Genomic DNA, 24,385 nt, shown 5'->3' with positions numbered 1-24,385 from the left:
ACATGATTTCAAAAACACTTCCTTTACCCCATTTTGGCTCCCCTGTACCAGGACTTTCTAGTGACAGTTAACTGGATGGACACGTCATCTATCTTTCTCACTCATGTTCTCCTTTGCCACTGCATCTTGAACTCAGTGTGAGTATGCTTTATAGCCCATCATTCCACTAAAACGGTTTTTGCCAAGCTCACCATTTTGCCATGGTGAATTCTTAACTCTCATTGTACTGCATCTACTAACTGAACTTTCAACAATGGAATTTTATTCAGCCATATAGGAAAACAAAATCATGTCATTTGCAGTGCTCTTTCTGAGGTTTAACTCAGATTACATCACTCTTCTGCTCACATGCCTCCAAGTGTCCTCTACAGTGTCCTCTAACAGGGAAAACCAAAGTCTTCACCACAGGCAACACAGCCTACAAGACCGGGCCCTTGCAGCAACCCTCCTACCTCATCCCATACTGTTACAGTTATATAGAAAATGTCCCCTCCAGCCAGACGTGTTGGCTCACGCTTGTAATCCCAGTACTTGGGTGGCTGAGACAGGAGGACTGGGGTTTTGCTGACAGCCTCAGCAATTTAGTAAGTCCCTCCACAACTTAGGGAGACTCTTTTTTAAAATAAAGAATAAAAATATAGGGCTGGGGTGTAACAAGGAGGTAAAATGCCCCTGGGTTCAACCCCCAGTACCACAATAATAAATAAATAAATAATAAATAAATAGATAGACAGATAGATATCCCCTAAAGAGCTCATTTATTAATATTCAGGGTTGACATAACATAGTCATGAGGATTATAATCCCAGCAGTGGATAAATCTATTGGGATGATTTATTTGGGTGGAGACACAGGCCAGTAGGGTGTGGATGGAGGCGAATCCCTAGGGTGTGTCCTTAGCGATTTTATAAAGGGTTCCTCCTCCCCCTGCTCTCACTTTCCTGCTTCCAGCCTCCATGATGAGGGAGGACAGCCCACGTGCTCTCTCTCAATCTCCCATCACCATGCCCTGAGATCCATAGTCCCCAGCCCCACATGGACTGCCGAAACCATAAGCAAGTAAATCTTCTTTCCTCTAGGCTATGTAGTCAGATATTTAGGTTATGGCTGAGAATGCTGATGGATACACCTGTCCTCTCCCCACACTGGTTTCCTGACTCTTCTTGTGAATGCTTATAATTTGCTTCTTAAACAACTGCTGCTCTCTACCTGTGATTTAATTTAATTCTTCACTTCTGTCTCAGGGACTACGTACCCAAATATCACTTTATTCAGAGAGGTTTCCTATGGTAGGCAGAACTCTAAGATAGCCTTAATAGTGCCCTTCTCTGGTATATATGACTGGCATAATCCTCCCTCTGAGTACAAATGGGATCTGTAAATAGGATTCCATATAACTCCTGTGATTCAGTTATACTACCTGGCAAAGGTAAAAGGATCTTGCCAAATATAAGTACATTTCCAAAAATGTTGATTTTGAGTTAGTAAAAGGGGCGATTAACCTAGGTTATAGTGGTTTAACAGAAGACAAATTTAAAAAGCTTTAACAAAAGGACTGAGGTCTTAGAAAAGCAGCCAGGGAGATACTCTCACTCCTGGCTGCTTTTGGAAAAGTAGTCCTGTTGTGGAACTGTGGAGGGATGGAATTGTGGAGGGGTGTCCTGTAGGAGTCTGGGCCCCAATGTACAACTGAAGAGAACTTAAATTTGCCAAGGGTCCAAATGAGCTCGGCAGCAAACCTTAAGCTCCAGCAGGGTGTGCTTTCCATTTAACTTTGTGAGGAAACCTGCAGTAAGTAGCCAGTTAGGCCGGGCCACGCTTCTGACCACAGGTACTGTGAAATTAAAATAGATGATGTTTAAAGACATTAAATTTGTGGCAACTTTTTGCATAGTAGTAGAAAACTAAATAATATAAAATAATGGTCCCCTTAGTTTGTATTCTCTTGATGGAGCTTTTCCTTTGAGAACTTGGTAGGTCCTATGTAGAATTTGAGAATTTCAATTTCTTCTTTTTCTGGCTATAGACCATAACCCCCCTGCAGGCAGGAAATTTGTCTTTTCTGTTTAGCCACTATTATACCAGAGCAGCTTGGACAGTCATTCACATTATAGATGCTTACTATATGTTTATAAAATGAATGAATGTATTCAGTTTGCGTTTACTTTAACACAAAGTGATCACAAGAAAGTATAAGAGCAGTTAACTTTTAAAGTTTTTTTTTTTTTTTTTTTTTGGTGGTACTGGGGTTCCTGGAAGCCCTTCTACCTCCGGGCTACACTCCCAGACCTATTTTTACATTTTTATTTGGAAACAGGGTCTCCTAAGCCAGCGCTGTGGCTGGCTTCAAACCTGCGCGATCCTCCTGTCTCTGCCTCCCAAGAGCAGGGATTACAAGCGTGTGCCACCACGCCCGGCAACTTTTAACTTTCAAAGAATATACAAGGACATCCCTTTCAGCTTCACTAATCATTGGGGAAGTTCAAATCAAAACCAACAAGAGGTAGCACCTCACCTCAGTTAGAATGGCCACTATCAAAAAGACAAAAGATAACAAGTACTAGCAAGGATGCAGAGAAAAGGGAATCTTGCTATACTGTGGATGGGCATATCAATTAGTACAGCAATTATAGAGGTTCCTATGGAACACTATAGGTTCCTTAAAAAAAAAAAAAACTACCATATGCTCCAGCAATCCTACTCCTAGGCATGTGTCCAAAGGAAAACAAATCAGTATGCTGAGAAGACATACTTTCACATTTGCTGCAGCACTACTCACCATAAGCAAGAAATGTTAACAAGCTAATTGCCCACTCGCTCATGAACAGATAAAGAAATTGTGACACAAAACACACAGATGGAATACTATTTGGTTATAAAAATAATGAGATACTGTCATTTGAAGTAATCGAATGAACTAGAGATCATTATGTTCCATGAAATAAACCAGACACACAAAGACAAGCAACATATAAGATCTCCTAGAGTAGAATTGTAGTCACCAGAGGCTAAGTACAGTAGGGCAAATACAACTTGCAACAATTTATTATATATTTTAAAATACCTAAAAACAGGAATTTGAATGTGCCAGATACATAGCAATGATAAATGTTTGAGATGAGAGAAATGCCAATTCCTCTAATTTGATCATTACAAATTGCAAAACATCAATTATACCCTTTAAATATGTATAATCATTACATGTCAATTAAAGTAATTTTGTTTTAAAAAATGAGTGGTTTTAGGAGTGCACAGTGACACGTTACACTTCTGTCATCTCAGTACATGGGAGACTAAAACAAGAGAATCACAGGTTTGAGGGTAGACTCGACAACTTAGTGAGACCCTGCTTTAAAATAAAAATTAAAAAGGGTTAGGGGTGTAACTCAGTAGTAGAGTACCCATGGGTTCAATCCCCAGTACAACTCCCCCCAAAAATGATGTAGTTTCTAACAAATGTCAGAAGATTCTATCATCCCTTAAAAAACTAAATATGTTAATCGTTCTTTTGAGTAAAAATTAAAGACAGGGTCAACAGACGGGCAAGTGACATTTATCCAAACATTATAACTCATTTTAAACATTGATGATCATGACTGAAATATATGATGGGCAAGAAATTATCAGAGTGATAAGTAAGTCACACCTAGTATAAAAATCAGTTGCAGATGGGCATGGTGGCGCATGCTTGTAATCCCAGTACTTGGGAGGCTGAAACAGGAGGATCACACAGGTTCGAAGCCAGCCTCAGCAGCTTAGTGAGGCTTTCAGCAACTTAGTGAGACCCTATTTCCAAATAAAATATAAAAATAGGTCTGGAGGTGTAGCATGGAGGTAGAAGGCCCCTGGGTTCCATCTCCATTACCACCAAAAAAAAAAAAAACTAACAACAAGAACAAAAAAAGCAGTTGCAATTCAGAATTAAGCTTGGAGAAAACAAAAGCAGTCATTTTGGTAGTTGCTGAGTCAAGTTGAATTTGTCACCAGTATGTATTGATATTTCAGGAGACAATAAAAACTTAAGCATATTCAGAAGAAATGAGTGAAGTAAAAATTTTTAAAAAGTCACATGACTTTACTACTCATCCCAGCCTGCTCAGACCACATCTGGAGCCCTGCAAGTATGGGAGCCACATTGAAAAGGGACACGGTTAAAACTGGGAAATAATTGCATGAAAAAAAAGAGGTCTGAGGTTAACAGGGTGTAGATTATGCAAAGCAAAACAAATCCCTCTCCTATAAAGTTTTTAGACAATTTTATAAATTTATCATTTCCAAAAAAAGGTACGTGTGTGTGTCTCTGTTTGTGTGTGTGTGGGGGGGGGGTGTACATTTTGAGTACAAACTGATGGATAGTATGCATTTTAAAATTTTTTTTAACTTTGCTTTAACTTAAAACCCTTTCTTCATGGAGCATCTATAGGGTTAATGATTTAGCCTCAAACTTATAAACATGCCTACCTTGTCCTAGATTCACAGAAGAAAGGTGACCAAAGATTGAGGCTAAATGCTAACTAAGAGAACAATCAGGATTGCAAGAGGAATACAGAAATAAGAATATAGAAATAGGAATAAGAAGCAAGGCTAAAGGCATTTATAGTATTTTTGGCTAGGAAAAGACATCAAGTCTTGTAAATATACAAATGGCTCTTGGAAAAATAAGAGAATGCATTTGTTTTATATTGTTCTAGTACCTAGAGCAAAACGGTATCTGGAACAAGTCCCAGGAATATGCTTTTTGACACATTTTCCAGGAGACTTTTATCCACAGAGTGAGATTTACTCTATGAGGCAGAGTTAAAGCCTTTTGGAGCTTAGAAGAGGAAGGTCTCTTCAGAAGGAAGAAAAATCACCAAAAGTGTTCAGTATCAGAGGGACAAACATGACAAAACACTGAGCTGAAGTACACCTGGAGGCTAAATAAGCATCCAGCAGGAACACTGAAAAAAAGATTTCTGATTACACCAAGTAGGAGACTAGATTACTGCATTCTCTTCCAACCCTTCATACATTGGGTGGCTGGACTCAACCTCTGTGGTCTTGTTCACTCTCACACATCAGTGACAAACTCTGGGCCTGGACAGAGCTCCGGCCACAGAGAGGGGGTCCAATGTAAATACTGGCTAAATGAATAAATAATTGAACAAGTGGAAAATATAAGAACAATAGGTCTTGCAATAGTATCCCTTCCTGGCTGGGAAATCAGTGGAATTAAATCACAACGGTTCCTGTGAGTTCCCCTGGTAAAACTATGATAATACACATGGGACTGGAGCTGGCCATCAAAGGCAAGGAATGACGGGGCCAATAACTGCCCTGTGGACTGTGATGATTCAAAGACCAGAAGCTAACCGTCATGATAAGCCCCTTTACACAACTCTGAACATGGCCCCTGACCACACATCACATGCTTGTATGACCGTCAGAAAGAGAACATACATCTATTACTCCTTTTAAAACACCTTCGAAAATGGGATAGTATTCTAACTGGTCTAGTTAATTAAGCTGTCTATAATTGAGATTAAGCAATTTTCTTTTCTCTCAGGATAGCAAACTCTTAACAAAGAACATCTGCAAAGATAGGCCTTTAAGTAAAAAAACTTCTTAAAATAGAAACAGCTTTCATTTGCAAGGCTATCGACTGTCAGGCACCATATTTGATTCTATTTCCTAGAAGAGTGAAGGTTCTTTCAAAATCTGTCATTTCTCCACAGTGGCTGATCAAATCTGCCACTGAAAAATGTTCTGAGCAGGCAACTTGTAGTACAACCCGGGTTTATTTCTGTCAGAGACCGACTGCCGGAGTGTGAAAGAAACTCATTAAAAATCTCTTACTGTGATCTTACATTGTTAAAAAAAAATAAAATAAAATAAAAGGGAAAACCCAAGAGAGCAATGGAAGGGGGGGGGGCCCTTAATGATGGGCACATGGAGCCTGCAGACTTCTCATGTGGTGCTTTTCTTTCTTGGTCTTCTTAAGTGAGCAATTAAAAGAACACAATTAGTTCTGGGACTATGGCATATGCTGGTTCTGTGGGGAAAGCAAGTAAGTTAACAATTTTATTTTATGCTATTATTATGAAAAATTAATGAAGGAGCCCAGAATATTGTACTATAGAAAAAATGATGCAAAAAGCCAGTATTTTTTTTTTTACCTTAATCTTAAAACGAGGTTCACGGCACAAGAAGCTTCTCTGTAGTCTTCACTAGCATTGGATTGGCCCTTTAAAGACAAAAAAACAAACAAACAAACAAAACAAAAACCAGTGTTGAAAAATTTATTGGGAAGGGAATGAATAAATTCATAGTATCTCTCAATTCAGACATCTAATTCCGGAAATTTAAAATCTAGGGTTTTATACCTGCGGTTCTTGTTTGGCCTCAGGACTCCTCTATAGGAACAACAGAATGAGGCCTAATTCCCATCACAATTGTGGGTAAAATGTTTCAAAGAGAAAGCCTGGGTCATAGGATGGACGCTGAATGACTAGTCTGCGCTGCAGTAAGCCCAAAGTGGGGTCAACCATCTAAGGTGGCGCCTTGCAACTCAAGCAATGGAGCATCCTCCACTGGCCTTTTGTGGAGCACAGAAGTTGGACAGAGGAGAGCAGAGCCCAGCAGATGAGGCAACTGTTTATCTTTCCTGCCTTTTTCACCTAGAACCAATTTCTCTCAGTATAGATGATGAACCAGAAATGCCTCTACAACACAGCCCTGCCCTGCTCTGACAAAGGCCTGGACATGAGTAGACCTCCTTGCTGGAGCAGGAAATGTACAAGACTTCAGGTCAAAACTTGGCTCTGCCACCGACCAGCTATGCAACGATAGACAAGTTGTCCTCTGAACCTGTTTTCCCATTTACAAAATAGGACACCTGCCTCAAAAGGTTGTTGAGAAAATAGTGTTGACTAAAGTGAGGCATAATCTATAAAATGTTAAACAATGTAAGTCATCCTAACCTCCTGCCCCATTTCCTTTTCTTTTTGCTTTCTGGTCCATAATTATCCCTAATTTGCCTTTCATCATTGAGCCAGCCCCTACAGTTCATCTCAAGGTCTCCTACCAAGTTGGCTGATATAACACCAAGACCTAAACTTAAACCATTTACCTTCTACAAGTTTTTGCTTCCTTGGCTAGAAAATACAAGCCAAGGACTAGGTATCAGGCCTTAACTAAGCTTCCAGCAACTATGAAAGGCCAATGCTGTAGTCACTTCCCCATTATAAAGCTGTTTCATAACACAGATCAGGTAAAATAGAAATACATTTAAGTGGAATATTAAATATATTTATTAAATATATTAAATAAATATTAAATATATTAAATATATTAAATATATTTAAGTGAAATGAAAAATCTTGAGATCCTAAGGCTGATGAGGCATTAGAGTATAATTACTTTGAGAGCAAAGGGGTTTGCCTAAAAATTATGAGGTAAAACTAGAATGTGAGCCTTCCCTGTGGCTCTGCATCCATGGTCCTTCCCCTGGGCTGCTGGGCTTCTTTCATCACCACCCAACATGAGGCACGCAAAGCTCAGGTCTTCTGTAATATACCTTGTATAATTATGCATTATAAATGCACTTCACAGTCACTGGACTATTATTTTTACAAGGCAAGTGGTAGAGATGAATTGGCCCATAAAATTCAATGATAAAAGAATTATGAAAAGAGGTTATAGAAATCCGACCAGGAGCAAAACAGAAAACTATCAATTAGCCACAATGTTTTGCAGCTAGAATATAATAGAATGGTGAATCATTTTCCTTCCTTTGCTTGTTTTCCACAATACCAGCAATTTTAGAAGCAGCCTAGTAATCTATTTGTGCTCTTGAACCTATCATTTAAGCACTGCAGATCCTGCAAAAGATGGTCAATAGTATCCATACTCTTTTTCTCCATATCTATTTAAAGAGAGAGTTGACAGTCCCTGACTTGGACGTGCTACCCTGAAATTGCCTACCCATCTAAAACATTGGGTTTTTCTACAGGTCTGCCTACAAAGCACCCGAGTGTAAAGGCTACAAAGATACTATAAAGCATCTCAAACTGGCAGAGGAACATACCTGAGAGTCATGCACAGAGAGGGACTGTATTTGCTCAGGGATACTGCTGGCATTCACCGAGATCTGTGAAGAAAACCACCATTACAATACTCGAGGGAACCAAAGGAGACTTGGTCAGTGGGGTTATAGCACATCCCAATTACCAGAGGCAATCATTTTCAGAAGGTCTTAAAGCAGTAGGATTTCCCAAGGTACCTCCCCAATGCTTCTAACCATCTGCTCTTTAATCACCAAGGGCACATGCTACAGACATCTGGGCCCTGCCTGGCCAATGATCACAATTTGGTAAAGATGGCAGAGAATCCATAGCTTTTACCAATTTTCAGGGGAACTCAAATGCTTTTTTAGAACCACTCGGCTAAAGTAAAAAGGCCTGAACTATTTGATACTTTAAACTTAATAACAACTTTTTCCTACTGCATAACTTTATCTAAAAGAGACCTGTAATGAGATCAGTAAAACCTGCCCCTTTAATCAGTTACTTTAAATAATTTTCCACTGTATTTCAAAAATGTGTAGAGGTAAATGGATTTTAAAAATCCATTTAAAAAAAAAAGCCAAAATCAAAGGTTAGATTTTTTTTTAATCTATGGTGGAATTCTGATTCTAAGATGATACCCAAATTATTTTGCCTCAAGCCCTATTTTTGTGAACTTTGCCCTAGAGCAAAACTTGAAAGACAACAATAAACCACTACCACCAACAGCACAATTCCTTAAAGATAAAAAGCAATGAAAAAGATCCTCTATTTCTAACTTAATATCAATCTAAAATAATCATAAATCCTTTGCAGCAGAATTATCTAAAGGTTAAGACTGTCTAAAAGTATAAAAAAAATTCTTACTCTCTGTGTTTCTTCAAAATCATGATGTCTAAGCCAGGCGTGGTGGCACAGGCTTGTAATCCCTGAGCTTGGGAGGTGAAGACAGGAGTACTGAGCAGGTTCTAAGCCAGTCTCGCTGGCTTAAGAGACCCTGTTTCCAAATAAAAATATAAAATAGGTCTGGGAGTGTAGCCCCAAGGTAGAAGGGTTTCCAGGAACACCATTACCACCAAAAAAGAAGAAGAAGAAGAAGAAGAAGAAGAAGAAGAAGAAGAAGAAGAAGAAGAAGAAGAAGAAGAAGAAGAAGAAGAAGAAGAAGAAGAAGAAGAGGAAGAAGAAGAAGAAAGAAAGAAAAGAAAGAAAGAAAAAAGAAAATCACGATGTTTAAGCTGGGAGTGGTGGGACACACTTGTAATCCCAGTACTTGGGAGGCTGAGACAGGAGGATCACAGGTTTGCAGCCAGCCTCAGCTACTTAGTGAGGCCCTCTGCAATTTAGTGAAAACCTGTTTCAAAATAAAGAATAAGCCCAGTGTAGTGGTGCACACTTGTAATCTCAGCATTCTGGAGGCTGAGACAGGAGGATTGCAGTTCGCAGCCAGCCTCAGGGCCTTAGTGAGGCCCTTTGCAACTCAGTGAGACCCTGTTTCAAAAAAGAATAAAAAATAGGGCTGGGGGTGTCGCTTGGAGGTAGAATGCCCCTGGGTTCCATCCCCAGTACCCCCCCCCTACACACAATCACTATGTTAGTACTGAAGTGAAAAGGTACATTGATTCCTGCAGTTTACTAAGCTAAGGTGGAAAGATGGATGAATATATTCATAAATGACAAAGTAAGTATATATGGTGTTCAAGACAAAGTGTTTTGATGTTGCATATTTGAAAAGTTTTATAATAAAATATTGGGGGATTGATTATATTAGAAGAACAAACAACCTAACAACCTTTGTTCATTAACCAGTCAGTGGGCCACACTCTATACCAAATAACCTCTTGGGAAGAATTATTTAGGTTTATTCCACAATTTAAATTTAGACTTGAGATAAACAAAGGCCAAACCACACTTACCGCATGTCCTAAACCTGCAGTTAAAGAACAAAGGTAATTTGGAAAACCTCAGAAGCATTTACTTAGAGGAGACCATCTCTTTTCTCCCTGCCCTGTTCCCTCACTGCTGGGCAATCGTCTGAATAGAGCACTAGTCAACAGACTGGGCAAGAAACTGTGCCCGCCTTGCAACCCCACTGCATAGAAATAACATTTATGGTAATAGAGGGACCTGCCTCCATTCTCACTGGGCAATACAGACTGCTCCTCAGAAGAGGAGTGGAGGTGTCACAAGTCCTGGAAAGTTCCCTGAATCAAACATCTCACTCGTCAATCAAGTACAGCCATAGTCTGTCACCATAATTGATCCATTATATAGGACTAAACTATTGCCTTTTGGGTAACTGTTTTAAATTAAAAATTTACAAAAAAGAAAACATGTAAAGCAGCTATGTCACTTATTAACAGTATGACAGAAATGCATCAGATTTTTTGTTTAAGAATTTTTTTTTCACTAGGCTTGATGGGCATGCCTGTAATCCCAGTACTTGGGAGGCTGATACAGGAAAATCACAAGGTTGGGGCCAGCATCCACAGTTCAGAAAAACCTCAGCAACTTAGCACGACCCTATTTCAAAACAAAACAAAACAAACACAAAATTTTAAAGGATTTAAAGTATGGTTTGGAGGTAGAATGCCTCTGGGTTAGATCAAATTATACAAAATTGAATTATGCACAAAATAAAATAGTTTTCTCCCTTTTTAAACAGAAGAACAGTTGAAACAAAAGATGTTTCAACAGAAAGGGAAAAAGAAATAAATTAATGTTGGGCACCACTCTGGATATACACCTCGATGAGAATCTGAGACAGGGTAAAAAAAGAGGAAAACATCTCAGAATAAACTGAAGAAAGAAACAAATGTCTGCTTTCCAACTTTTCATAGAATTCTGCCTCATTTCCTTTTTATTTACTTATTATTTATTTTTATAGTGCTGGGGATGGAACCCAGAGGCATTCTACCTCTGAGCTACAACCCCAGCCCTATTTTTATTCTTTATTTTGAAACCGGTTTCACTGAGTTGCAAAGAGCCTCACTAAGTAGCTGAGGCTGTCCACAACCATGATCCTCCTGTCTCAGTCTCCCAAATGCTGGGATTACAAGCGTGTGCCACCCTGCCCAGCTTTCATTTCCTTTTTAAACACACAGCTAAATACAATGTGTTATCCTGAATTGAAACCTGGAATAGAAGAGTGACAGTAATGGACAAAGAAGTGAAATCTGAATAAATTCTGGGGTTTTGATAGTAATGGAGCAGTACTTTTTTTTTCTGAATTGTGATAAATATGCCAGTTACATGAGAAATTGACAATGAGGGCAGCTGGGTAAGGCATATAGAGAAAACCGGTACTACAACATTTCTGTAAATTAAAATTATTCTAAAATAAAAAATAATTTATTTCAGAAATACAGAGATTTCTGTTTGCGAATCTGATTTTCCCTACAACTATTCAAAAGGCCAGTCTCTTGTGATAACAGTACCCTTTAGAAAGCGGCATCATCAAATTATTATGTTAAAGCAGTCTGAGATAACTAAGGTGCAGCATAATAAATTTAGTGGAAAAAATCAAATCTTTCTCTCCCTCTAAATACAGATTTTTAAAAAAAACATTTACGAGAGTTAACAGGCATTTGGAAAACATGCTTTTATCAGAAATAATTTTAAAAAGCTGGTGATAGTCTTAAAAATCATCAGGCAGTGAGTGTGCTGCTGCAGACCTATAATCCCAGTACCCAGAAGGCTGAGACAGGAGGATGGTAGGTTTGAGGGCCAGCCTCGGCAACTTAAAGATGCCCTCTGCCACTCAGTGAGACCCTGTTTCAAAATAAAAAAGAAAATCAGATGGGAGTATAGTTGAACATGTTCCTGGGTTCAATTCCTAGTATAAAAAGAAGAAAAATCAGGCAATAGCAATAACAGCAATAATTTTAGTCTTCACATTGTATCTCATCTCTAGTAAAATTATCTCAGCCTAAATCCACACCAAATGTGTTTTCTCCTCGGAATAAGATCCCAAAGTCAGGAAGCAGAAATATTTTCATAACTAACCTAGGCTCATAATAATAAAGCTCTTTAGTGTATTTCAATAGACTTCCTTTTGGATCTTCTTGGGCCTCAGCCAAAAATCTTCCCTCCTCTTCCGCCTCCTTCTTTTCTTCTTTTATATTTCTGATGGGCAAGTATTTAAAATAAAGTCTTCAGGAACTTTGAATACAGTTTCCCTGAACTTCACTCTGGATTGCTGGATTCAGACTGATCTGTGCAATTTTCCTAATCAGCAGTCCTCAATCCTACCTACAAATCAGATCATGTGAGCAGCCCTTTAAGAGTCTGAGTTTCACGGACATCACCTTAACAGCCAGATTAGAATCTGTGTCTGTGGGTTGAGTCTAGGCACCATATTTTTAAAGCTTTGCTTTTCCCTGAGATGCAGACAGGGCTGTGGATCATTTATTTTCATTCTACTAACTAAGGTGCTGCTATAAAAAGCACTGTGCTTTAACAGACACCCTAATGAATGTCCTCCTTGTTTAAATAAACCAAAGGAAACTAAATTTAAAGTCAATTTTGCTCTTTTATATAGAAAATTAAGAGTATAGTACAAAACTGACAGAGTTTTTCTTTAAAAAGCACTTATTTCAGAATCTCAAGAAGCAATTCTAAATCACAGGTCAAAAGAAGGTCAACTGTAGAATAAAAGATTAAACATTTTAACATTTTATTTTTTGTTTATGTGTGTGTGTATATGTGCATGTGTGTGTCACTAGGAATTGAATCCAAGGACAGTCTACCTCTGAGCTACCCTCCCAGCCCTATTTTTATTCTTTATCTTGGAACAGGGTCTCACTAAGTTTCAGAGGGCCTCACTAAGTAGCTGAGGCTAACCAAGAACCTTTGATCCTCCTATCTCAGCCTCCCAAGTACTGGTATTACAAGCATGTGCCACATGCCCAGCTAGAGTAAACATTTTAAGGAACAGATAAAATCTAGAAAACACTACCTAAAGAAGGTAGGTTCTTGCAAATATTTGCCCCTCCCCCTACTTCCAAAGAGATGGAAAGCTTCGAGAAGGCAAGCACTTTTCCTTTTGTATAATTCCCAGTTTTGTTTAACATAGTTCCATAGAAACATCAGGTACAGTTTAAATATTTGATCAATTAATTAACTCATTAATATTAGCAGTAGCAGTATTAAAATCTAGTCTCCAAAGGCTTTCTCCCTCAAAGAGGAATAAGATGGTAAATAAATGAAGTATCTACCTATTACAAATTATTAATTACTCGTCAGTGACTAATGATTTGCAAGGTTATTTCTAAAACTAGGCTAGGAATTAAGGACCAATTTTTCAGTGTGCCTGTCTATGAATCCCAAAATAAATGGTACACCTGAAACCTCATTGTTTATACTGGAAATCCTCTTGGATGTATGGGGACCTCCAAATATGGCTCAGAATGAGTCATATCCTCCCACTGCCCCTCTGACAAATATCTTACTTATCACTCTTCTCCATGAAATGCTGTTACACATTCTACCTCAGACTCCCAAGGAGGCCAAATAGCTCCTCATGAGGGAAGCACTCCTAAAACACCCCTTGCTTATTGCAGCAACACACTCTGTCCAAACACAGCACTAAGGATGCTCTTTCTGAACTTCACCTCAGTTTTATAACTTCTGATCTTCCCACCTCTGACCTCCTCATCAATACTATATGCCTATGCTATATGACTTGTGCTCTGTGTCACATGTTGATCTCGGTACATGGACATTCATGTTTTCTACAAACATGCATAGAGTGTCTATTAGCTGCAAAGGGAACACAAAAATGAAAAAAATACTATCCCAGTTTTCTACTGGCTTACAGTAAAGAAATAACTGGACTTCAATTTGAATGACAATCAGTGCTGAAAAGCTTATTGAAACATAAATACTCTGGCACTTAAATGTGCCATTTGGCACAGATACACACCTTCACTCTGAAAGATGTTAAAAAGACAACATACAACATCAGAGGCTGTATACATTGGTATCATCATTGATAACAATGATAAAAATTCAAAATAAGCAGACACTCCAACAAAGCAGCCACAGCTCTAAGTACCACGGCTTTACTTCAGGTGGATTCCCCACATGCATACACAAGAAAGCTGATGGAATGATGTTTGCAGCAACTTAATGATTGCCAAGAGGAGAATGGTTAAGTAAAACATCCATCCGTCTAATAAAACACTACACAGCAACTAAAAATAAACAGGCAGACCTACAATATCTCATGTGGACGGATTTCCAAGATAATAAGGCAGTTGCAGGAAAAAAAAGTTTTAATTTTTATAATTTCATGTGTTGTTTTAGAATGGTTTTCTAGATTTAAGTATGTATTTGTATAGACATGTACAGGAGAAAGTCTGTAAGAAAACACTTCTTAAAGATAACTTGAGTGGAAAGAAGTGACAGCCATGGGGAGAGTAAGGAGAGCAGCAGGATAAAAGCAGCCTTTCCGTTTTTATTAAGTTTAATTCTCTTCTGCGTTTTTCAATCTTTACTATGTGTTCCTTCTCAATAAGTCCTAGGCTGACCAAGGCATCTGAAACCAGGGGGTGCTCCCATGCTCATTCTGCCTCCACCCCAACAGGCTACATAATTACTTTCCCATTAGAATGTAAGGTGCACATGGACAGGGGTTTTACTCTATTTTTCTCACTGATGTAATCTCATTATCATCTAAAATCCTGTACACAACAAGCATATTGTGTGTGTGTTGAATATTTATACATTTGACACATTTTAATTCTCTTGTAATAGATAACTAAAGTAGCACTTTGTTTACAGCAAGCAGTTTGATATGGTTGGCAAATTGGAGGACAGTTTTCATTAAAAGCTGATGCAACAGGCAACACAGCCCAGGATACTGAAATGACAGCACTGTCCCAAGGGAAGGGTGTGAGGACACCAGCCCGAGAAGCCCTACAGTAGCAGGTGGGTTGGGTCATTCCTAAAAGCGAATGGGTGCTCATATGCAGACACAGGAATCTTTTCACAGACAACAAAAAGCTTATTCATGTGCTTCCTTAAGTATGCACCAATAGGAGGTCCTACACATTCCTCTTAGAAATCAAGTGAGTCTAGATGCAAGAAAGTGCCCATAACTTTCAAATCCCCATCGAGGTCAGCAGGCATGCCTGAGGATCAAATGATAGCATGCCCTACATGGTTCCCTCTCTTATCTGCGCAGAAAAAAAAAAAAATCTTGCCACAAAGATCCTGCCATTAGCCAAATAAGGCATCAGTTATCAGGGCAATTTCAATGAACACAGAGTAAGATATTGTCTTGACAAATCCTCATGAGGAAAAAGCTACACACTTCGATCTGCGATAGCAAGGCAGGACCCAGTGAATAGCACCCAATGAAGACATCCTGTAGTGAACCTATAATGAATGCTTTTTGAGTCAATGATACTATTTGAAGCATCTCTCATTGCCCTACTTCTAAAGAGAACTTGCACTTTTAATTAGAGATGGTCTTAGAAATAAATGAAAAAAAGCTAGACTCTGCATTCCATGCTAGATTAAATGGGAAAGTAAGCAAGGAGAGGGCAGAGTTCATGATATCAGTTAAGCTCATTCTAAAAGCCTCGCACAACACCTGTGCAGCCCCTGTGTCTCATGGGTGGCTCTGGGGCTCATCATCATTGCTCCTAACAGAGAGGAATCATGTCCTTGAACAAGGTTGGCATGTTTCCTATGAAATAGAAAGTATAACTCATATGATAAATATAGCAGGAAACAGGATCTAAAGGTGAGCTTCTGTTGGGAGGCAGGTACACGGAAAACCCCAGGAGAGGCCTATCAGTGTGGCCAAAATGATTGAAACAGAACAGAGAAAGAAAAGACCAGACAGAGAGTAGCTTGCAGCTCTGCTGCTCCGCTCTTACAAAACCCAGCTGGCTCCCACCACTTAAAACCCAATGTGAAGATTCACTCCTCCCAACCAAAAGGAAATGTCTGCTAATTTTAAAACTGGGGCTAAGTATCATTTGTAGCCTCAAGTTTTCCATCATTATAATGAGATTTTGTCAAGGTACATATCAATTAATAAGTCTATAAAATATTTGGAGCTGTTTAAATATGCCTAAATTTCTTCCAGGAGAATTAGTGAGCTACAGTCATGATTAAGCTTTAGGATAATTAATCAGATGGAGGAAGTAAGTAAAAATGATCCCTTAATCAAAAGATGACCAGTTCTCAACAGGAAGCCACTAAAAGAGTGAGCCTTGCTTATCAATTTACCCAGGAGGTTTAAAAATCAAGATGAATAGACTCAATCTAGAGTTTCTAACCATTTAAATATCTGCATTATAGTAAATTTTTAAAAAAAAACTCCAAAGAAAGTTTGCCTGTATGTTTAATATGTTTTATAAGTGACAGTCATACTAAAAGTTAAAAGTAGTTAATACCTAGTGGATGGCAAGGACTCCACTGGGAGCTGTATGGTTTAACCAATTCTCATGACAACCACATAAGTACTATCTTTGAGGGAAACTGAGACTCAGAGAATAAAGTAATTTGCTGTCTTCTGTGTAGTCCACATGAAACTCAAATGAAACTGGGCCCCACAAAGTTTATGTGTCCCTTTTACTTCTACTCTATAACGTTTTGAGGTGGACTGAACTCTGAAACCACAAGGGACAAAGGGAATGGTGGAAATATAGCTGCATGCACACATGCACATATATACATATATAAATAACTGCGGCTCACCTCTGGATTTTCTTCTTTTACTCTTCTTGACTGTAAAACAATTATGTACCCATTAATACACACCCAAAGTACCACAGAAATACAACGTGCTCGGACTAGCTGCGGGTCACAGCGTCACGTACCTTTTCCTGAGAGGCAGCTGCTTTCCCCTCTTCACTTTTCTCATCCATCTCGTCGTCACTCCACTCCCAGTCACCGTCTTCAGTTTTATGGAGGTGGCCACTTGACCCCGGCACTCGTCTTACCTGAAGCAAAACAAACCCACAGCACTCTTCACGAGTCGAATATGCACAGTGCTTGCAGGTGGCGCCACTGGGTCACACGGCACACACAATACTTTGACAACAGCATCAGTGTTTGTTGATGTGAGGATGACTAGAAGTTAATACTCCCAAAGACTCCACAGCTTCCAGACTCCCACGCCCATGCCCTTTCCAAAATAATGTGTTCCTGAAATACATTACTGGACACATATACAATGAGCTATTCTGGACACACATAAGCCACTAAGGATGGAGCTTGTTATTCTCTTTCATTTAGTTAACACCTTTATTAGTTACTACACATACAAGGCCACATGGTAGGCTTCAGAATTGCTTAAGGAAACACAGACAAGCAGGTGATTACTGACAGCATAGGCGAGGATGTCGGGAAGCCTAAGGAAGCGCGCTAGAGGTCTCTGCCATCTAAGACCTACGTCAACGAGGCAAATACCCTTCTGTGGCCACCTTGCTCTTTTTCAGAACCTGACATCGTGCTTGCGGTCCCAGGATTCTGCTCAACCTACTTGAGCAAAACAAAACAGCATCAGACTCTTCCTGACACACACTGTGGCACGTTTGAGATTTGTGAGATTATAACAACACTATATGACCATCCAGTGTTTAGGTTATAATCAGGCATCCTCCCTCAATGATTTCTTGTTTATTATTTATTTACTTACTTACATATTTACTTATTTTAGCTAGGGTGAAGATGTAACCCATAGGGCATACTCCTCAGATGGTTTTGTGGTTGAAAATATAAAATTTTTAACAAGAAAGAATGACTGAGAGTGAACCTCTTACAAAAGTAATTTTCCTTTTTCAAAAACGTACTGAGACTTAATTAAACAAAGCACTGTAGCAGATGAACATGATGTAAGGTAAAAGCTAGTGGTCCAGTGATTCAGAGAAACTTCATGTGGAATGGGACCATCTAGTTCAAGCCCTTCATTTTACAGATGGGGAGATGAAGGCCTAGCAGGTGACCTGAGGTCACACAGCTATGAAGGCAAAATCAAGCAAGAAACAAAGCCTCAGGCTCTCATTCTCCTCACACCATTGAATGATTATCAGAAAGAAAAAGGAAACTAAAAATGTCTTGCAAAGACTTTGAAAATATATGATGTGAAGTAATGTGACTTTCTATAAAGGAAATTATTTCATTAAAACAGATACATCATTAAAATCAAGAGAAATACGAAGAAACCTAATTTTATCTTTTTCTTTTCTTTCTTTATTTTTGGGTATTACTAGGGCTGGAACTCAGGAGCATCCTACCTCTGAGCTATATCCCTAGATGTATCTTATCTTTTATTTTGAAACAGGGTCTCATTAAGTTGCTGAGCCTAGCCACAAACCTGCAATCCTCCTGTCTCAGCCTCCCAAGTACTGCAAGTACAGGGGTTCATCACCATACCCAGCTTAGAACTTAAATTTAAAATAAGCATTTTTACATGTTGGATCAATGTGAAGCATACACTACATATGCTAGTGTCTAAGTTGGATTTGAGGGCATTACTAATGTAAAGGCTGCAAAGGTAACCACCATCACTTGGTCTAAAAGATTTGAGCTCCAACAGAGAAAGAACCAAGTAAAAAAGCTATTCATAATCATATACAGTTATGACTATTTTAAAAAGCTCTTTTTTCTATTCAAAAATATTTTTAGACTAATTTACCTCTGAAATAGCTAAGAATTAATGAAACCCCTTGTTTGAATGGTATAGAACATTTTTTCTTTTTGTGTTTTGGGTTGCTGTAAAAACCTATTTTAATGACACTGAATTTAACAGTGCTTACGGATGGATACCAGAAAGAAAAATGCTGAAATGCACTTCAGGATTTTCAGAACAGATTACTAATTTTAAGCCACAAAGTAATGGGTCAAGGGAAGAGAAAACTTTCTGTTGACATATACAATAAAATCAACCATTGTGTTGGCAACACTAATCATGGCAAGGGGCATGTTAATGACTATATTTAAAAGAAAAACTTTAAAGACTTATCTGTTACAACACATTCCATTAACAAAGAAGAAAATAAGTAAAGCTTTATATCAGAAACAGAATGAAACTATACTTTACTAAAATTCTTGAAACCAAGAACTACTGATTAATTATCAGTCTTCAAGAGATTGCACTAAGGAAACTCACTCTTTCTGGAAATCATCCAGCTTTACACTCTAAAATATAGCTCATGTCCTTTCCCCCACTGGCTCTATGTTTGTGAGTTCTGAGAGTTTCATGTTAACAAGGAAAATCTAGCAAAAAGCAAAAAATGACCATTCTTGTATATTTCTATTCTGTTTTAGAATTCTAGCTGTCTCTCCCAGTTTTATTTGGTGGGGGGAAAAAAAAGGGAAGATAATGTCTAGGGCAATAGTGTTGTGCAATGGAAGAAAGATGGGATAGGCTTCTAAGTAACAAATATTGGTTAAAAAAGTAAATATAAATGTTCACTAAATTGAAACAAAGTACATTTGAAAGTCTATGTAGGGAAAAATTGATATGATAGAGACAAGAATAAGAATCCCATTTTGTCTTTGAAAATGTCTCCCCAGCTTGCTTCTAGGAATAAACCTGAAGCAATATTTGAAATCCAGGTTCCACAGTATATTTATAAAACACTGACTTCTAGTAAGGAGACCAAACATCAATTTTTACGAAGTCATACTCTTATAGGGAGTTTATAAATATGATATAACTTTTAACTTTTGGAATAAAGGAAGTTTCACGTACTTTAATTAATACCCTTCCTATTTAGGATCTAAAGAATAGTTTGAAAATTAAAAACTTAAAAAAAAAAAAAAGGTGTGTGAGAGTTTTTATTCTCACCCATCCCCTACCATGATGACAAGGGAGATTATTTACCCTTACAATTCTAATTGTGTCACTCTTGTTCAGTTAAATGATTTACTCACATAGTAAAGTCAAAATATGGCAGAATGAATTTATTCCCTATTTTGGGGAAATAAGAGTTTCCCCAAATTTCAGAGATAAAAAAAAATCCAGTGTTTTTTAAAAAATCCATGTTTTTTAATCCAGTGTTCTAAAAAACTAAAGCCTAATATAGTGATGCCTAGAGGGATTCATATTCCACAAATTCTTCAAGTGAAAGTTAGGAAAAAAAAATTGCATGCAAAACTACCTATTCCCAAGACTGAAAATAAAGTACAATTAAGCAATTATATTTACACTGTTCCTGAGAAAGAAAGTATATTAATGACCTCTAACAACATCCTTATGAAAATTCAGTTAAAAAAAGATCCAATTCTGTTTCTCACAAGCAAAGAAGACAGGCTCAGCGTGGCAGAGGAGCAGTGTGGCTTGCTGGTCAGTTCTCAGGGATGCCCTGCAAAATGCCAAGGCAGGGCTGGGAGGCAGCAGCCAGGGGAAGGAGAGGGCAGCCAGGCAGGAAGTCACCAGAGTGCTCTGACTGATCCTGCCAGCTGTGTAACCCAGCCTCTGAGCAGGAGCTTTCTGGGTGTAGCACCCCAAAGGGACCCTGTGCATGACACCAGCACAGGGAGAGCGATGATGAGGAGAGGATGGGGAGCCGGCAGATGAGCTTTCTGTGCAGGGTGTTCAGTGTGAGAAATCCAAGTGTGTACCTCTAACATGCTGCTGAACAAAATAAGAAATGTGACCCAGAGAAATGTGGACCATGGTTCTATGGAACCAGTCTCACTCCGCATGCCTAGCTCCTTCTTAGCCACCTGCCAGCTTCTTCCTCCACCACAGTAACTTCCCCCTGCAGGTGGGACTTGGGAATCTCTTGGGAATGATTTCCCCTTCCTGAGAGTCTTGCAGCCATCCTCTCCACCTACTAAACCTGCTGCACACCTGACCTGGCCTACAACTGCAGGATCCAGGGAGCTAGCTCCCCATCCCAGCCTGCCCACACAGGATGCACACAGTCACATTTCCATTCTCAAGCATTCTGTTAACTAAAAGTGTAAAAAATATTTCTAATTAATTGCTGTTTATAACATACTTGAGGCACTGCCAAACAAACAAAGAGCCGTCTCAATTATCCAAAATTAACAAACAAAACAAGATTCAGTGAGCTCTTAGCAGTAAATGTTGTACTGTCTCCACAGCACATCCTCTGACAGCTCCTCGAGCACCACCTCTCAGAGGTATCTTCATCCTGCACCTGGTGCCTGGCCTCGCCGGCCATTCCAGGCCAGGTGCTCCCTGACTGCCAGCTTACCCCCCATCACCAAGGCCTGGAGCCCACAGCTGACTGGAGGCTGCACTTCCTAGGAGCCCACGTCCCCATCCTCTGGCCAGATGGACCCTCCCATCTAACACACACCTGAGAGAAAGCCCTGGGCTAAGCCCATACACCCAATCCCCACCATCCTGCAGACACAGCTGACCCAGTTCTTTTACCGCAAGCTCTCTCAGCCCTGTACTCATGGTGTTTCTCTTTCTGCCTTTCTGGTCCTTCCCTGCCTCCTCCTGCACTCTTTTCCCTGTCTTTCACATAAGCATGGCTGCTCCTCCCCCACTTTGCACTCTGAGCTTACTAGACACTATCGCTCTGAGTGAACACATCTTCACTGCGGCCTCACCTTCCTCATCAAAGCTGAGAACGGTCTTGGAAACTCCACCTCTTACTTGCTTTCTAAGTTTCTCCATACTCTAGCCCCAAATTACTTTGTGTGTGTGTGTGTGTGTGTGTGTGTGTGTGTGTGTGTGTGTGTGTGTGGTACTGGGGTTCCTGGAAACCCTTCTACCTCCAGGCTACACTCCCAGACCTATTTTTATACTTTTTTTAAAATTTTGGACACAGGGTCTCTTAAGCCAGGGAGGCTGGCTTCGAACCTGTGTGATCCTCCTGTCTCTGCCTCCCAAGCGCGGGGATTACAAGCGTGCACCACCATACCCGGCTCCCCAAATTACCTTTCCATGACTTCCTTTTTATCATGTCCCTTTAAAACCCCACAATCCAGTTACGGACAAACTTTCCCAATGTATTTACAATTGTGTTGGATATATACCTTGTCCTGATCTGTTCTTCCATTCCACATCCTATAATTATCTATTTTTTGCTAATCCAAGAGGATTTTGTCAAGCTTACCACTTACAATCTTGCCTGAACCTTTCTGACATTCTACTTTGCATTATGTCTGATGGATGGCCTATCAAGCTATATACTCCTGTAGGGCAGGAAACTTGCCTTCATCACTTCCAAAATATCTTTTTTTTTTTTTTTTGGCAGTACTGGGGGTAGAACACAAGGGCTTTTCTACCTCTGGGATATACTCCCAGACCTATTTTATATTTTGTTTGGAAACAGGGTCTCACTAAGTTGCTGAGGGCCTCACTACGTAGCTGAGGCTGGCTTCGAACCTGTGTGATCCTCCTGTCTCATCCTCCCAAGCACTGGGATTACAAGCGTGCACCACCACACCCAGCTTAAAATCACTTATTTATTCATTTGGTCAATGTTTCATTGAACACCTACCTTTGTAACAAGTTCTAGATCAAAGATGAAGAAAATAAAAACCTATTCTGGGATAATTCATAGTCTAGAGATAGACTTTAAGTTAATCATTTCAATAAAATGTAAAGGTTATATCACAGATACAAATGTTGTACTTCAGAAGAAATGCTGACTGTCAAGGGACAGAATGGGATGGTACCCCTTAAGGGATTAGTAAGAGCCTGGTGTGCAGAGAGTAATTTCAACTAGAAAAAAGAATGTAGTAAGCCCCAGTGACTTATGATGTGGCTGAATTGCAAGGTATTTGGATCTTGGGGTTAGTTTAAGGAAATGGTCAAAAATAAGGACAGAAAAGTTGGGCAAAGAACCTATACAATCGTATGATAAACCCAAAGCCTGCCAGAGCCAAGAGGAAATGTGATGGAGGAAGCAGCCTAGTGAAGGTTTGGATAACCTGGCCTGTCTACTATAAGGGAACGTCCAGGCTGACTGACAGTCGCACAGGCAGGCGGATCTGATTTCGCAAGAGCTTCCAATTCTTCATAAGTTGAAAATGTTTTGTGTGAATGCTTTTTATTATTTTTCTAATGCTAATCAATATGTTTCATTGGCTCTTTTAAAATTCATGTGTACAGCCTAAAGAATAATGTGTCAGCAGGACAAATTTGGCCTGTGAGCTCTCAGCCTTTGTTGTACATCCCATTGGAGGGCTTGGGATTCAGACAATGGGAAAATGAAGAAAGCATTCAAGAAGGCCTGGGAGTCAGAGAATGGTCAGGTTTGGGTTTCTGAGAGTGGAACAGGGTGTATACTGGGCCTTGAAGTTAAGAAAAGTAGAAAAAAAAAATTTATGTCAATTGCCCCACTCACTACTGACACCTAACAAGTCATCCCAACCTGTGTGACTTAAAGCAACAAACATTGCAGACGCCTGTGGCAGTCAGACTTGCTTCCATGGGAGCTGCCAGCTAGCACTGGGAGACCCAAGGCGTGACAAGCCCTTTCCAAACTCCTGACACACAAAAACGGTGCAAGATATTGAAATGATAGTTGTTGATTTAAGAAGGGTGTCAGTGAGGGCTTAAAGGAAAGTGAGAAAAATGTTACAAGAAGAGAGAGGAAAGGAAGACCTTGTTATGCAGTGACACTGACATCTAGGGTAAAGGAGGAAACAGAAATGTACCTAATGAGCTCAACAATCTCACTAAAGAGACTTCCAGGCAGGATACTTAAAGTGACACCTGGATTGTGCTATTAAATATAAAACCGTTTCTCATTCCCAGCCTCTCCAAACATCAAACAGCTCTGGAACCAAGACATTGCTTTAGAGCCAGGATCAAGTCCAGGGTGGAACTGTGCAACCCTTTGTTGAGACGTCAGAAAGCCCTAAGGTGTTGCTTCACGGGCACTTTCAAACACACCTAAGGCCTTCTAAGGATCAGACGAGCTTGCCTTGTAGAACCTGGGCATTATTTAACAGGTCTTCGAAGACTCATAAAGGTATTGCTTCACTTCACAGGAAGCCCATGGTAGGCAAAGCATCTGTGCTGAGGACCTTCTCTAATGGAGTGAACCCAACCCAAGTCACAGGAAACCCAAAAAGTATTTTTAGATATCTGTAGTACAAAATATTACCAGGTCAAACTACAAAAAAAGAGTGCAAAGTGAAAAGGGGCCTTCAAATCTCCACTTATGACAGAAAATGGTCTGAGAAGGCCACTGAGCTACAAACACTAGCTTTATAGAAAAGGAAAGATAACTTAAAGGGCAGAACCAAAAGCCATAGATAACAGTGAAAGAGGACAGAGCCCAGGCAAGGAGGTGACACCTTACATCTGACTAGATTCCAGAATTTCCATAAACCCATGCATCTTCTGTTTCCCACTTCCAGACAAGACTGTAGGGTGTGTGTCCCCCTGT

The 24,385-nt window shown here is 39.5% G+C and overlaps 1 protein-coding gene across 1 annotated transcript in view; it reads right to left on the bottom strand.

The window, feature by feature from the left end:
• The window catches only part of STK39 (serine/threonine kinase 39), a gene marked incomplete at both ends in the record, with an annotated part of 297,779 nt that overhangs the window by 105,209 nt on the left and 168,185 nt on the right, over window positions 1-24,385 (bottom strand). Inside the window, 5 exons of the mRNA XM_080689383.1 lie at window positions 6,156-6,223; window positions 8,066-8,128; window positions 16,752-16,781; window positions 16,874-16,996; window positions 17,466-17,534. Of these exons, the coding sequence (XP_080545509.1) occupies window positions 6,156-6,223; window positions 8,066-8,128; window positions 16,752-16,781; window positions 16,874-16,996; window positions 17,466-17,534 (353 nt within the window). The remainder of the gene's footprint in view (window positions 1-6,155; window positions 6,224-8,065; window positions 8,129-16,751; window positions 16,782-16,873; window positions 16,997-17,465; window positions 17,535-24,385) is intronic.

This window comes from Muscardinus avellanarius (assembly GCF_963383645.1).
Source record: "Muscardinus avellanarius genome assembly, chromosome: 2".
In the NCBI taxonomy this organism is placed as follows: domain Eukaryota; kingdom Metazoa; phylum Chordata; class Mammalia; order Rodentia; family Gliridae; genus Muscardinus; species Muscardinus avellanarius.
This window is presented reverse-complemented; position numbering and strand designations above follow the sequence as displayed.